Here is a 13482-nt window from a genome sequence, read left to right on the forward strand (position 1 = left end):
AGAAGGCACAAATGCTTCCTACATTTAAAATAGTTCACCTCAATATAAAATAAAAACTTCTTTAACTATTTGATTTATATCCTGTGTATGTTTCAATGAGCAATATTTGTAAATGCTAGTATAAAAGAAAAGTTGAATCTTGTAGAAAATGTACACCTTTTCCTTTTGTTTTTGTGTAGTAGATAGCAAATACCTTTCCATCTTTCTAGTTATTATATATTTATCCTTCTTTCTTTTTTGCTTTTAAAATTGATTTGTGCATGTGTCATAGTCGTATCATAATTTGTAATTTACCTCCTACTGAGCATAAAGTTCAGTAGGAAGTACTAAACCTCCATGATAGGGGAACCTTAAATAATGGTTATGTGAATTTGTTTACATGTAAAGTTAATTTTTAACCTTCTGAACTCCAGTCTGAGTTAAGTTTTTTTTTTTCGTTTTTGGTTTTAGTTTTTTGCAAATCTGTTTTATAGAACAGAACAAGGATTTCTAGTAATTATTTCTTGTCAACCCCTGAGAAATAATTATAATACTGGTCTGTAGTATAGAATAGAAATAATTTCTTGCAAAACCTCCTTAGGCAGCTGTTGCACTCAGTTTGCGATTAAGATGGGGGTTTAGAGAATGAGAGCACTTAGCTATTGGAAAATATCAGTAGAATTAATCAATTTTATAAATCTCAAATTTGTGTTACTTTTAACTTTTTCTATTTAATCAGTGACACATGATGGTGTCACTGAGTGAATAGGATGGCAAGAGTGGCACATTTGAGGCACCACAGATGATCTGAATTTATCAGTCATGCATACGTTTTGTATGCATGACTAATAAATTCATTCAAGTCAATCACAATATTGTTTGTGATCATGTAAAATATCCCCCCACTCAGGGATCCTTATATAGACGAAGCATATGTTTCTCCACATGTATCCATATGGTGAAATCTATCCATTATCTATCCATTACTGTGCTGCTGCAACTTATACATATTTGTATGTCAGATGAACTGTCTAAACTCACCTGTGACTTGAAACCCCGCTAAACAGTGTTGTAATGTTTGCTTTTGAGTCATGTCTGAACTGACTACCATTTGATCTAGCTCCAGGATAGTCTTTTAACCTTCATAATTACTATCATTAATTGGAATGTGCATCATAAAAATGATTTATCTTCTTTAATATTTTACCATCTGACCATAATCTTACAGTATGATCATTCTGAGTAAAAATGAGTGGTGCTTCTTTAGCAGAACGATTAGAAATACTGACAAACAGCTGAATGTCTTTCTTGTATGCAGGATAAGGTTTACAAGCTGTCTCTCAGGCAACTAGTAAGCAGTGGGCAGCAAAAGATTAGGGAGTGGCAGTGTTGCATTATACTTGACTTTGTACAACAAGAGAAGTCTCAGGACAGACTGAGACTTTTTAACATAAAGTGATTTAGAAAGGGAAATTATTTCTTTTACAATATGAACTTGGATTTGTTGACTTGGAAAGGTTTTGCCTAATAAATGACATAATCATGTGAAAACTGATTTTAGCATATAATTAGTTTTAAAATCTGAAACATGTAAAAGTGACAGAAGGGGAAAAACAGACATAATCTTTAAGGGCCTAAATATTTTTAATTGCATTAAATTTTGAAAACTAATTGATTATTGCAAAAAAGGTGTTTAATTGTTAGATTAAATACAAAATAGTCTAAAATGGTTTTTAAAAGCTTTGAATTAAGGTGTGAATTTTACCTCGAAAATTCTGTCATTAGTTATCTGATCATAAGATTTCTTTATAGATTATAAGTTGTCTTTGATCGTGGCTTTAAATACTTATGCATTATAGTCAAAGATCAACTTCTTAGCATTCTTAACTCTCTGGGGTATAAAAACTAAAGCTTACTCGTGATTAAAACCTCTTTCCACCGTAATCATGTCATTGACTAAATGACGTATATGACGCAAATATCGCGAGACTCAGCCATGCCGTGCAGTTCTATAAACCTGCTCGTCCTCGTCCTCTTCGTTCGTCCTCAGTGCAGGATAACGCGGCGTTCTCGTTCTCTTCATTAACAGAAACGACAAGTAATTCTGACCAGGCATTACATTTATTTAACATTTATATTGATTTCTTCCGCCCTACCAAACCCGTGAGGAATTTGCTACCCTGTTCGTATTTTTAAAAGGTGAGTTTTTAATGTATTTTCTTAACGGTTGCATACTTACTTCTGGTTGCTTAATATGGCAGTGCAGCTAGCGTCAAGCTAGGTCAACCGGCAAGGATCAACGAAGAGGCTTTGATGTTCACATTATTTCCACATTGCGCGTAAAATATACCGTTCATTTATTTTCTGCATTGTAATACCAGACGCGTGTCGAAATAGCTGTTTTATTTGTTACGAAAAAAGTCTAAGGTTTGCCAAATAACATATATTTATGTTATTATAGCTAACATAATAATAACATTATTTTTACTATGGTGTGCTGATGAGATTTCGATAACTTTAGTAAACGGCACCTAAGTTAAAATCAAAATTGCAAAGGTCGTCACAGTGGTTGTGTTAATATCTTAAGCGTTGTGATTGTTTTTCCTTGAGGTGGGGTTGAGAGGGTAAAAGTCTGAAATGATAACATTAGAACCGGAAATAAAACGTTTATATACTATATTATTTGTTCAATTAACCTTTTATTACAAAGTCCTTCCAACTTTTTGAGCTCTTCCACTACAACAATGGAATACTTCGTGGTGAGTTGTATTTCCGGGAACGTCGTCAAACCGGCGTCATCTGGAAAAAAGCGTCTGGGTGGGAATCAGAGTTTCGGAGATTTCGCAAAAGGCAACTCTTTTGTTTATTAAATAATCGTCATCAGACCCTAGTTGCCGTGTTTGGTAATGATTAATGAGCTTAAGTCAAAAACAAGACAAAACACTCTTTGGAGATGTTTTGTGTTGGACAGTCTTGTATGTCCAAAATTATCATCCTCTGTGTTGTTAAAAAATAAATCTTATGATGACACAGACCTAAATTTAAGATCAAGATCCACAGAAAAAAAAAACAGGGAACATAATGCATGATCATAACGTCTCTATAACATGCAGCCACATTTTGTGATCAGTATAAGAAATTTAGTTGTCTTTTTCTTATTTATTTTTAGATACATAGCATTTTTATTATGTTTGTATTTTGACCAAACTTTTAGATCCTTGAAGATTTATTTTATTATGTCATAGGATTTTCAGCGTCTTATGTGCACTTTACTGCCTAGGAGAAATCTTTTATTAAGAACAAGTGATTCTCGATACTTAACGTAGCTTCACTTAATATTTCTTCCTCATGGATCATTTTTAGTGCATGCCATTTCAGCATCTTATTCTGTGTTGGTTACATTTCTTCTCTCTCCTTTAGGTCTCTAAACGTTCATCAGCGTTGACGACAATGGAAGTTATAGTCCGTCGCTGTCCCTTTCTGGCATGCGTGCCACAGGCTTTTTTCCAGCAGTCCAGGAAATCCATGGTGACGTATGCTCAACGATGTCCCATCATGATGGAGCTGGCTTCAAAACCTATGGCTCCATCAATGGCACGGGCCCTGTGCTCTTCAACTTCCAATCAGACGACTGAAATCAAGACTGGAAATGGTGAGCATGAATAAATACACTGAAGCCACCTAATAATGAGATAAATCTTACAGATGCTGGAATGAGTTAGCTTGCCAGTTGTAATATGTTGGTTTTAACCATGCACATCAAATGTTGTATCCTTTTTTCCAGTCCCTGTAGTGGGAGTAGAGTCCAAATTGCCTACTGGTCATCCTGTGCCAACTACAGGCCAGGCGGTGGCTTCCAAATGCCCCTTTCTGGCTGCTGAGATGAAGCAGAAGAACAGCGGTGTGGTCCGCCAGGTTACCATGGAGTTCCAGGAGGATGTCGAGGAAGTGCGCACTGTTCAGAAAGGTGAGCTGTATGGTAAATTTAGGAAATTTTAACTCCGTCTGCTGTGCCGTATCTAATATTGTTTTTTTTTTTTTCTCTTTTTGTCATTTTCACCTATTTTAGAGATTTCCGCTGCCAAGTTGAAACAGCCACCCTTGACCATCACCAGTAAAGTGGGAGAGCAAAGTAATTTGATGAAGACTCTCCTGAAGCAGCGTCCCAAGAGGGTCACCCACCTGCTGCAGGACAACTTGCTTGGCAGAAGTAGGCTTTATTTGACTGTTGAGCTTTGCATCATTTACTTCTGCAACATATCATGCAAGTCTTAACTTCCTGGTTTGTTGCAGTGTCCCGCTTCCAGTACGATGACTTTTTTGAGAAGAAGATAGTAGAGAAGAAGAATGACCACACATACAGGGTGTTTAAGACTGTGAACCGCCTGGCCACTGAATTTCCAATGGCAGACGACTTCACAGGTTCGCTGGAGGATAAGCGGGAAGTGTCCGTCTGGTGCAGCAATGACTACCTGGGCATGAGTCGACACCCTCGAGTCGTAAAGTCCATCATGTGAGTCAAAGACAATGAGCTTGGAGGTGTAGCCTTCAAATTATAACATTTGTTCTACTTTCTAGGTTCAAGGTCTGTTATGTAATAAAGAAAATATTTGCATATGGTGCCCGTTTGCCTCTGATTGCGCTGTGGCTTTTGCCCCAGTGTAAGAGCTGAGGTCGGACAGAAAGAACTAGAACTGCTTAGAGACACTACATGATGATTAGATATGACCAGACACCCAGGAGCGCTGCCGGGTCTCTGGTTCAGTGGAAGTAGCTGGTCAGAGTTCAGATGAGAAGTTTTTTTTCCTTTCAACTTGTTTCAGCCTGCCCTTGTTTTCATACTTTGACACATGCTGCAGCTCAATTATAATACTTGTTGTTCGGTCATTGTAATTTCACACCTACTTAAGTTTCTAGCTAAGAAAAAGGTGTGGATTGTTATTGCGGTACTGCTTTAGAAAACCAGACAAAATTATCACACTTCCCTTTGCTTGTGTTCTTCTTTCAGGGACACTTTACAAAAGCACGGGTCAGGTGCGGGGGGAACCAGAAACATATCTGGGACCAGCAAATTCCACGTGGAGCTGGAACAAGAGCTGGCTGACCTCCACGACAAGGATGCCGCTCTGCTCTTCACCTCCTGCTTTGTTGCCAATGACTCCACACTTTTCACCCTCGCCAAGATTCTTCCTGGTAGGTTTTTTGGAGGGGGTGAAGCAAAATTGCCTAGGCTTTTAAATGTAACTTTGCACTAACTATCTTTCCTTACAACATCAGGTTGTGAGATTTACTCGGATGCAGGCAACCACGCGTCAATGATCCAGGGCATCCGGAACAGTGGTGCTAAGAAGTTTATTTTCCGCCACAACGACGTGGCTCACCTCAGAGAGCTGTTGGAGAAAGGAGACCCCACCAAACCCAAAATTGTGGCGTTTGAGACTGTCCACTCCATGGATGGTCAGTTTTCATTTACTTGTCTGGCAACACCTATCAGATGTCCTTCGAAGTGCTGCATTGTGACCTATGTTGTGCTGCGTTCTCTGGAACAGGTGCCGTGTGCCCCTTGGAGGAGATGTGCGACCTGGCTCATGAGTTCGGCGCCATCACCTTCGTTGACGAGGTTCACGCTGTGGGTCTGTACGGGGCCAGAGGAGGAGGAATCGGAGACCGGGATGGCGTAATGCACAAGATGGATATAATTTCAGGAACTCTAGGTCAGCATGCAATATCTACTAAACAAAGTAGTGATTTTTAATAGGATATTTGGGCTTTCAATTCCTTTTGGGATATTATTGAGCTACCTCTGTTTTTATGCAGGACTATATTTCTAAACCAAACAGCTGTTCCCAGTTTGCATGACTCATCCTGCTCTTTGTGTTTATGCTCGTCTGAGGATTAAGCCTCAATAGTGCCATCCAATATGCCTGTGTGCTTGAAGGAGCATAAGTAGTTGTGTTGTTGCTAGGAAACTGTGTGCTCTCTTAGTGCACTCTTATTGAGTTACTGTGTCACTGTCGAGCTTAACCCATCAGCTCTGCTACTCTGTGCATCGGCTGCTGCAGGAAGCTTGTTGGTTTCATGAATGTTTTTGTCTTGATTCTAAGTTCTGGAAGCATTTGTAAAATTATTGGCCATTTTGTTTTCCAGGGAAAGCTTTTGGATGTGTCGGGGGCTACATCGCCAGCACCTCTGCCCTCGTGGACACTGTGCGCTCCTACGCAGCCGGTTTCATTTTCACCACCTCCCTGCCCCCGATGCTTCTGGCCGGGGCCCGCCAGTCGATCCAGACCCTGAAAGGGGAAGAAGGCCGCATGCTGAGACGTAAACATCAGCGCAACGTGCAGCTGCTCAGACAGATGCTGATGGACGAAGGGCTGCCTGTTGTGCACTGCCCTAGCCACATTATCCCCGTTCGGGTAATCTACGATTTAGTTCACAGCTTAATCTCATCAAACGAAAACACTTTAAGTACAGACAGCCTGATTAGCTTTAAGCTCCACATAAGACCCCCATGATGACTGCTCTGTAATCATCTTGTGTGACTTTCTGCTCTCAGGTGGCAAACGCTGAGAAAAACACAGAGGTGTGTGACATCATGATGAATCGCCACAACATCTATGTGCAGGCCATCAACTACCCCACTGTTGCAAGAGGGGAGGAGCTTCTGCGCATTGCCCCAACCCCTCACCATACCCCGGAGATGATGAAATACTTTGTTGGTAAGATGATAAAACATCTGTATACACCCTGTGCATGCAAAATGACAATAAAGTCAGTCTAAGTCTAAGTCTACATGTGACACACAATATTAAGATTGAGTAGTTGATTCAATTAAACTGTAACAGGCTGCATATTTACCTTCCAGCCTTTACTGACGCTTCGCTTGTTTTTTTTGTTTTGTTTTCAGAGAAGCTGGTGCAAACATGGAAGGAGTCGGGCCTCGGACTGAAGCCCCACTCATCGGCAGAATGCAACTTCTGCCAGCAGCCGCTGCACTTTGAGCTGATGAGTGAACGAGAGAAGTCGTACTTCAGTGGCCTCAGTCACCCCATCTCAGCCCACGCATAACACTACACACCACTGCTAGCTTAAAATGGCACATAAACACTCATTCCTCTGTCGCTGTCATAGAATGTATTAATTATCTTTGATATGTCTTATTACATGTAATATTTAAGATATTCTATCTTCAGATGTTCTATAAGCTTCAAATAAAATGTTAAAGGAAAACTGTTTCACTGTGTTTTTATGTGTGCGTGTTTTAGCAATTTTTGAATAAACAATAGTGCAACTGAAACGTAGGGGAAAAATTGAGTCAATGCTCTTAATCAGTGACTACATTTTTAAGTGTATGCTTGAAACTGAACTTAATGTATTAAACATTAATACTCAGTTTGTGTTCTGTAAAATGGAGAAAAATTGGTGATTACTGGAGATTAAACAGTTTAACACTTTTCAGTTTTAGTTTTGCAGGTAAATAATTGTGCAGACATCAGTTTGTGAAACTACAAGAGCCCGGCCCTAAAGGACTTTAGAAACAAGTTTAGGCTGAGAATGTTTTAGTACTACTTAAGAAGTCTGGAAATTAGTTTCTAAATGACCACAGCAACATAAACTCATAGTCATCCCATGATAGTTTGCCAACTGTATATCATCATTAGGTCCAACTTCAGGTTACTTGCTTTATATCCGTAAGTAAATTTGTTCTGCTGCAAGACACCTAAGTAGTTTAACAGTGGTAGCTGCTGCTTGTGACCCAGAGGTTACAGAATCTCGCAAATGGATTTAAAAAAAAAAAAAACCCTATAGAGTGCAAAATGTTTTCAAACCCCTTTTAATCTGACACCCTTAATATCTAGTGCTACCAGCTGTATTCAGACATTTATTATGAAAATAAGTTATTTAATCTTTGTATAAATGCAGCTCTATTGTTGGGGACTGAGCATCATGAAGACAGTAGAGAGGACTGGCATGATGGTGTGAATGAACTCTGAGCAGGGTTTGTTGGAAGAGCGATAATCAGCGAAGCAGCCAAGTGGTATCTATGGTAGCTCTAGAAAAGTTGCAGAGAGCTACACCTCAGTCGGAGAATCAGGTGAAAAGAAAACTGAACCATTTGCTCCCCAGATTTGGGGAGCAAATGGTTCAGTTTTGCTCCCCAGTTTTGCTCCCCAAAACTATTAGTCACTGAAGACTAACCAGATTAAATCTATTGTATGTCCTGTTTAAAACTTGTTCAGACTGTGAAGGGGTCATGACAAAGTTTAAAAATTGTGCTGTGGTTATATGAGAGCATTGTTTTACTTTTTGGCCTACATACAAAACTTTGACAGCTCTTAAACCAACCCTGAGCACCGGTCCATGTAGTAAAATATAGTTTTTGCAGCATCATGCTGAGAGGCTGTTTGTTGTTGGTAAGAGATACAGTGCTAAACTCTGGGTTCTTGTTACCTGACTGAGTAAACACAAAAGCCATCAGACTGGAAGAGAGGTTCACCTTCCAGCACTAAAACAATTGTAAACATACAATCAGAGCTACTGTTGAATGAAGTGTTGCATTGGTCCAGTTAAAGTCCAGACCTCAATGGAATTGAGAATCTGTAGCAATGCTTTAAATCTGCTGGTCATAGATGCTCCCCAACCTCCAACTGTGCACAGTAAATTCTGGTTTCAGACAATACAGCTGCCTTTACCCTGAAAGGGTTAATCTTTTCTGATTAACTGCTTTATAAGCTGCAGTTAAGACATGAGCTTCTTAGGAGTGATTTTAGCCACCTGTAAGTTGTTTAAGTACCTTAGCCAACTTATAGGATGTTTTGATTACATGAATCAACGTGTGAACGGTTTAGAAAATCAGAGTCAAGCCTTTTTTGTAAATTTCTTAGATGACCTCAACATGGAAGTACCTCCATATCTAATGATGAGAAAAAGTAAGAATGGCGTGCATATTGTTAGGATCTGTGCGAAACACAGAAACCTTTATTTAGTCGATGCTGATGATGTGCCATGAGCCTCTTAACAAGGACTTAAGAAGCTCATGGCACATCAAAGAGGTGCCAGCTCTCCAGTTTAAAACTACAGCTCACCTACTGTATATGTTAAAGGCAGGACCATTCATGGAAAAAAGTATAACTGGATCTGATTTTGGATGTAAATTTGGATTTTATTGGAATCAGAAGTAATAACCGGAACTGAATTAAAACCAGATGTGAATATATTGAGACCTTTTTGTCTCGTAAACTGCCATTTGATGTAAGTCAATGCTAAACTCACAAGCTAAGATGATTTGAATTAATGAATTCAGACATAGCGTATTTTGTCACTATCATAGAAAATACTTAATACTTCCTTAGTGGAGCTTTTCCATTTGCTTAATCAAGTGTTTCATCTGAAACCACAGTCTTCCAGAGCAGCAAAAGGGCAGATATGTGATGTTTAGCCACGTACGTTAAGTGGAATCTAATACTTTGTTAGAAATAGGTCACTATAATGAGCTTGGCTCAGCTCACTGAAAGGCTGAATCTTTGTCTCACTGCTGATAGAACAGCCTTATTATTTCGTTGCACTGCTGTGGGTTTGGTTCATAATAAAAGTAGGACATAGACACATTTTTTCTATTTGGCTCTCATTAACACAAAAAGTGGTATCACTGCTATGCAAAGGACAAACAAAAGATTCTGCACTTGTATTATCATATCCGTTTGTTTTTTTCATTATTATTTAAAATTAGAAAAGATGATTTGAATAAGAGTCCCTCATTCAGTCTTTTCAGTTTTTTGCACATCTTAGCTTCAAAAACTAGATTGTTTTATGTTGTTGTGTGCAACGTAACATTGAGTGGAGGACCCACTGACCCACTAACCTGTAAATTCAGGTAAAGATTACATAAATTTGTTTGGAAGACACAAATCCACAAAGATCATACTGATAATAATAAACACAACCACGCAAAATCTCGGACTATTGCACCACTTTCTAAACCTTTTAAAGGCGGTTTCATTGATTCCTTTTTAAAACAAATTTATTGGTAGTTTACAGAGCTTTTATCACAGCTCATCGTCACCACAACACATCAGCACACAGCCAACATTTGTTCCCTCTTGTTAGGTGCAGTAAATGTCACAGCTGCCTTAAAAAAAGGCAGAAGTTCTCTGAAAATGGAAGTGAGAATTGCCTTTGGTTGTTACAAGAATTGAGGTTTTCCATTGCAATATGTAAATATTTCCACTTCTGAGGCGAGTCCTGCTATGACTGCAAGCAAAAGCTGAGCAAATGCAATGGCAGCATATATGTACAGTGCCTTGCAGAATGATTTACCCTTATACTTGTTCACATTTACAAATACATTCCAGAGTGTTTTTATTAGGATGTCATGAGAGAGACTGACAGAAAATAGTGCATAGCTGGGAATGGAAAAAACAATATCTGAAAATGGTGATGCGGATCTGAAATCAGCCACCATGAGTAAATACGTCCACCTTTCACTTCAATCAAAACCATTGTACATTTTAAGACTTACATGTTTGATTAAATTACATTACACTACTAGCTGGCTACTTGAAGAAATTGATGTGAATTAATTATGAGACATCAGTGTAAAGCAGGTGGACACAAATGCACACCACTTTTCACTTTTTTCACATTAAATTTTTTGTACATGGAAAATCATGTATTATTTTTTTTCTTTTACTGCACAACTGCTTTCCCATATTGCCTTACACAGAATCTCAAGAAAATGCATTTTTACAGGAATTGTATGCAAAAAATGTATCCTGCATTTTATAACCTGATGAAATTTGACAATTGTCCTTAATAATTTATACTTCTAATTATACATTAATCAATTGTGACCAAAAACGACTTTGGGAATCTAAAGTTGCAAGATTTGTCAAATAATTTCACACCTACGAACATTAAGACACACAACGTGATGAAATACATTTCAAAACAGAAAGAAGAGGTTGACAGAGGGAAGTTACTCTGTAAAAAAGAAGTAGTAAAAGCAAAACTTAAACAATATATACCAAAATATTTTGGATTTTTCTCCTTCATGTGAGGACACATGAAAATCTTGAGTTAAGTCACATGCCTACTGAACAAGGTGGTTGACAGTTTTTAATTAAATTAAAAACTACGTTATTTATCCACAAAGGGAAATTACATGTTTTATCTTCAGAGTTATTGTGGATGTTGATGCTGTGGCCAGGAAGGATCTTTTGTGGCAGTAAGTCTTGCAACATGTCAGAAGAGACCTCTGACCTCAGACTGTTTCTGTATGACAGTCTCATTACAGTCATTTATGTTATCAACTCAATTTCCAGGCATCAGAGACAATATAAAGTGTGCTCATTTAGGGTAAGTTTATAAAAAACACAGCCTTGTATTATTTGGGAGCCCTGAAAAATCTCACTTAGAGCAAGCAGTACGAAAGACAACGTATGTTGCATTTTTATATTTATTTACCTGAAAATATTATAATGAAAAATAAAGTCATTAGTCAATAAATTATTTGGTACATTCTAAGTATTGTGCTTCCAAGCTTAAGCCAAGAAAAACTCAACATTGCATAATATCAATATCCACCATGGATATTTTGTGGATTCTGAATCATAAAAGAAAACCACATTAACTTTTAAATGCCCTTTTGAACTGGGTGTACGGGATTGCTCATTCAGAATTCATCACATCTGACAGTGAATCCTATGATTAATCACAATTTTTTACTTCCCACGTGTGACTTAGAAACAAGTCTCACCGATACACTCATCTATTTATATTAACAGAGACAAATGAGAATAAACTCATGCTTGTCAGTGACTGCATTTCAAAATCCAGTGATCAAAGTTTACATGTGATCTTCAAAGAATTCCTAGATGACACCAACAAGGGACTCTTTGAGAAAACTTAAGCAGAACAAAAAGAGAAACTTGCATAAAAAAATATACAAAATAAATGCACATTATGATGTAATGGTAAGCCTGGTGTTCAGCCAGTACTGTGGTCTTTTGTCATGTCAACAGCATTGCAGGACAATTTATCTTTGATGGTGCTGGCTTTGTGAATGCTCACTCATTTTTTCTGACTTAGTGCTTCATTAAAATGATAGACATTTTTTGCCCTGGTGTGAGAAAGTCTTGTGAAAGACATTTCACTGGGAGCTATTTGTTTACATTTTGTGAGATGTGAACATAGCGGCTGAATTTCCATGGCTACTCATTCCTGAACAGCTGCCAGCTCTCGTGATCCAGACAAAAGTACAGAGCAAAGAAGAGAGAGCCCACACATGTTGTTAAAAGATTCAGTTTGCACACCAAAGGACTGAGCAGATCTGTTTTAGTGTAAAAGAGCAATACTTCAGAAGTTTGTTCGGTGAATATTTTTCAAAACGTAAATACTCCCTGGAGTTTGAAGAGAACTACAAACATTCTTATCTTGTGCTAGATGCACAAAATGTCCAAAGTAGCCTTTTCCTAATAAATTCTCATTCATATGTTCATGACTTATTGTCTCAGTTAACTGAAACAGCTCGGGGGGTGGAGGGTTGTGCCTAAACAACATGTGTCACATCTAGAATACTTTACATTCAGAATCTTTGCTGACTTTTTATTTGTTTAATCAGCAGCATTTGCAATATGCATAGAAAATGATCAACCAGCATTAATTTGCTTTGACAGCGGTCTGACTGTATGCATACATGTTGCCTTCACTACTTCACAGGGATTATGTGCAGCACTCCCACAAGTTTAGATATTTTAAGGTACTTTGAGTTACATTCCCTTTTTTGTGTTTTTTGTACCAGTTAACGTGAAACAACAAAAGTAATACATGCATGCATCACCAAGATACAAGCAAAAGTATACTAAATGGAAGAATAATCTTATTAAAAAGTCCAGATATCTATTGAGAATATCTAAAATATGTTTAGGATTTGCTAATGACTTGTCTGTTTGTGCTTTTGTCAAAACGTTGTACACTTAAGTACAATGGTAAAACATTACAATACAACAAACTAAAAACTTCAGTTTATTTCATGTTTTTGTTTTTGAGAAAATAGTTCAAAAGAATAAACATGGCCAACTTTAAACTACATATCCTAATGCAGTAGTACCCAAGCCCCATTTAGGATGATAGAAATTAACCTAAATACTGAAACTGACTAAGAGAAAGCATGTGTATTTTAGAAATGTTGTAAAACTATAGATAAAAAAGACAAAAAGCTACATTAGCTTTATAATAAATGACTTGATAAAATATGCATAGCTATGAGTCAGGGTCATGACCCTCCTACTTTTTCATTTTTTAGTTCGGAAATTGGAAAGTCACTGTCCAAACAGTAGTGTGTGGTAAAATGTTTTTGATTAAGAAATAACTTATCTTTGTTATTTATGCTAAATAATAGCACTATGTAGTAGTGGGATCAAACATGACAGTTTTGTCAGAGTGACATTAAGCTGTGACCCTGCAAGGACTTTATTTTTCACTTCATGTGACCCCACAGAGTGA

The 13482-nt window shown here is 37.8% G+C and overlaps 1 protein-coding gene across 1 annotated transcript; it reads left to right on the forward strand.

Moving 5' to 3' along the window:
* Positions 1-2002: 2002 nt before the first annotated feature.
* alas1 (5'-aminolevulinate synthase 1) lies at positions 2003-7214 on the forward strand. Its single transcript, XM_005796970.2, has 11 exons — positions 2003-2178; positions 3400-3631; positions 3764-3946; positions 4049-4189; positions 4273-4492; positions 4988-5172; positions 5257-5436; positions 5529-5693; positions 6127-6395; positions 6536-6698; positions 6887-7214. The coding sequence occupies exons 2-11, from the start codon at positions 3430-3432 to the stop codon at positions 7045-7047; spliced, it is 1869 nt and encodes a 622-aa protein (XP_005797027.2). The 5' UTR covers positions 2003-2178; positions 3400-3429; the 3' UTR covers positions 7048-7214.
* Positions 7215-13482: the final 6268 nt, after the last annotated feature.

This window comes from Xiphophorus maculatus, chromosome 20, assembly GCF_002775205.1.
Source record: "Xiphophorus maculatus strain JP 163 A chromosome 20, X_maculatus-5.0-male, whole genome shotgun sequence".
Classification (NCBI taxonomy): Eukaryota; Metazoa; Chordata; class Actinopteri; order Cyprinodontiformes; family Poeciliidae; genus Xiphophorus; species Xiphophorus maculatus.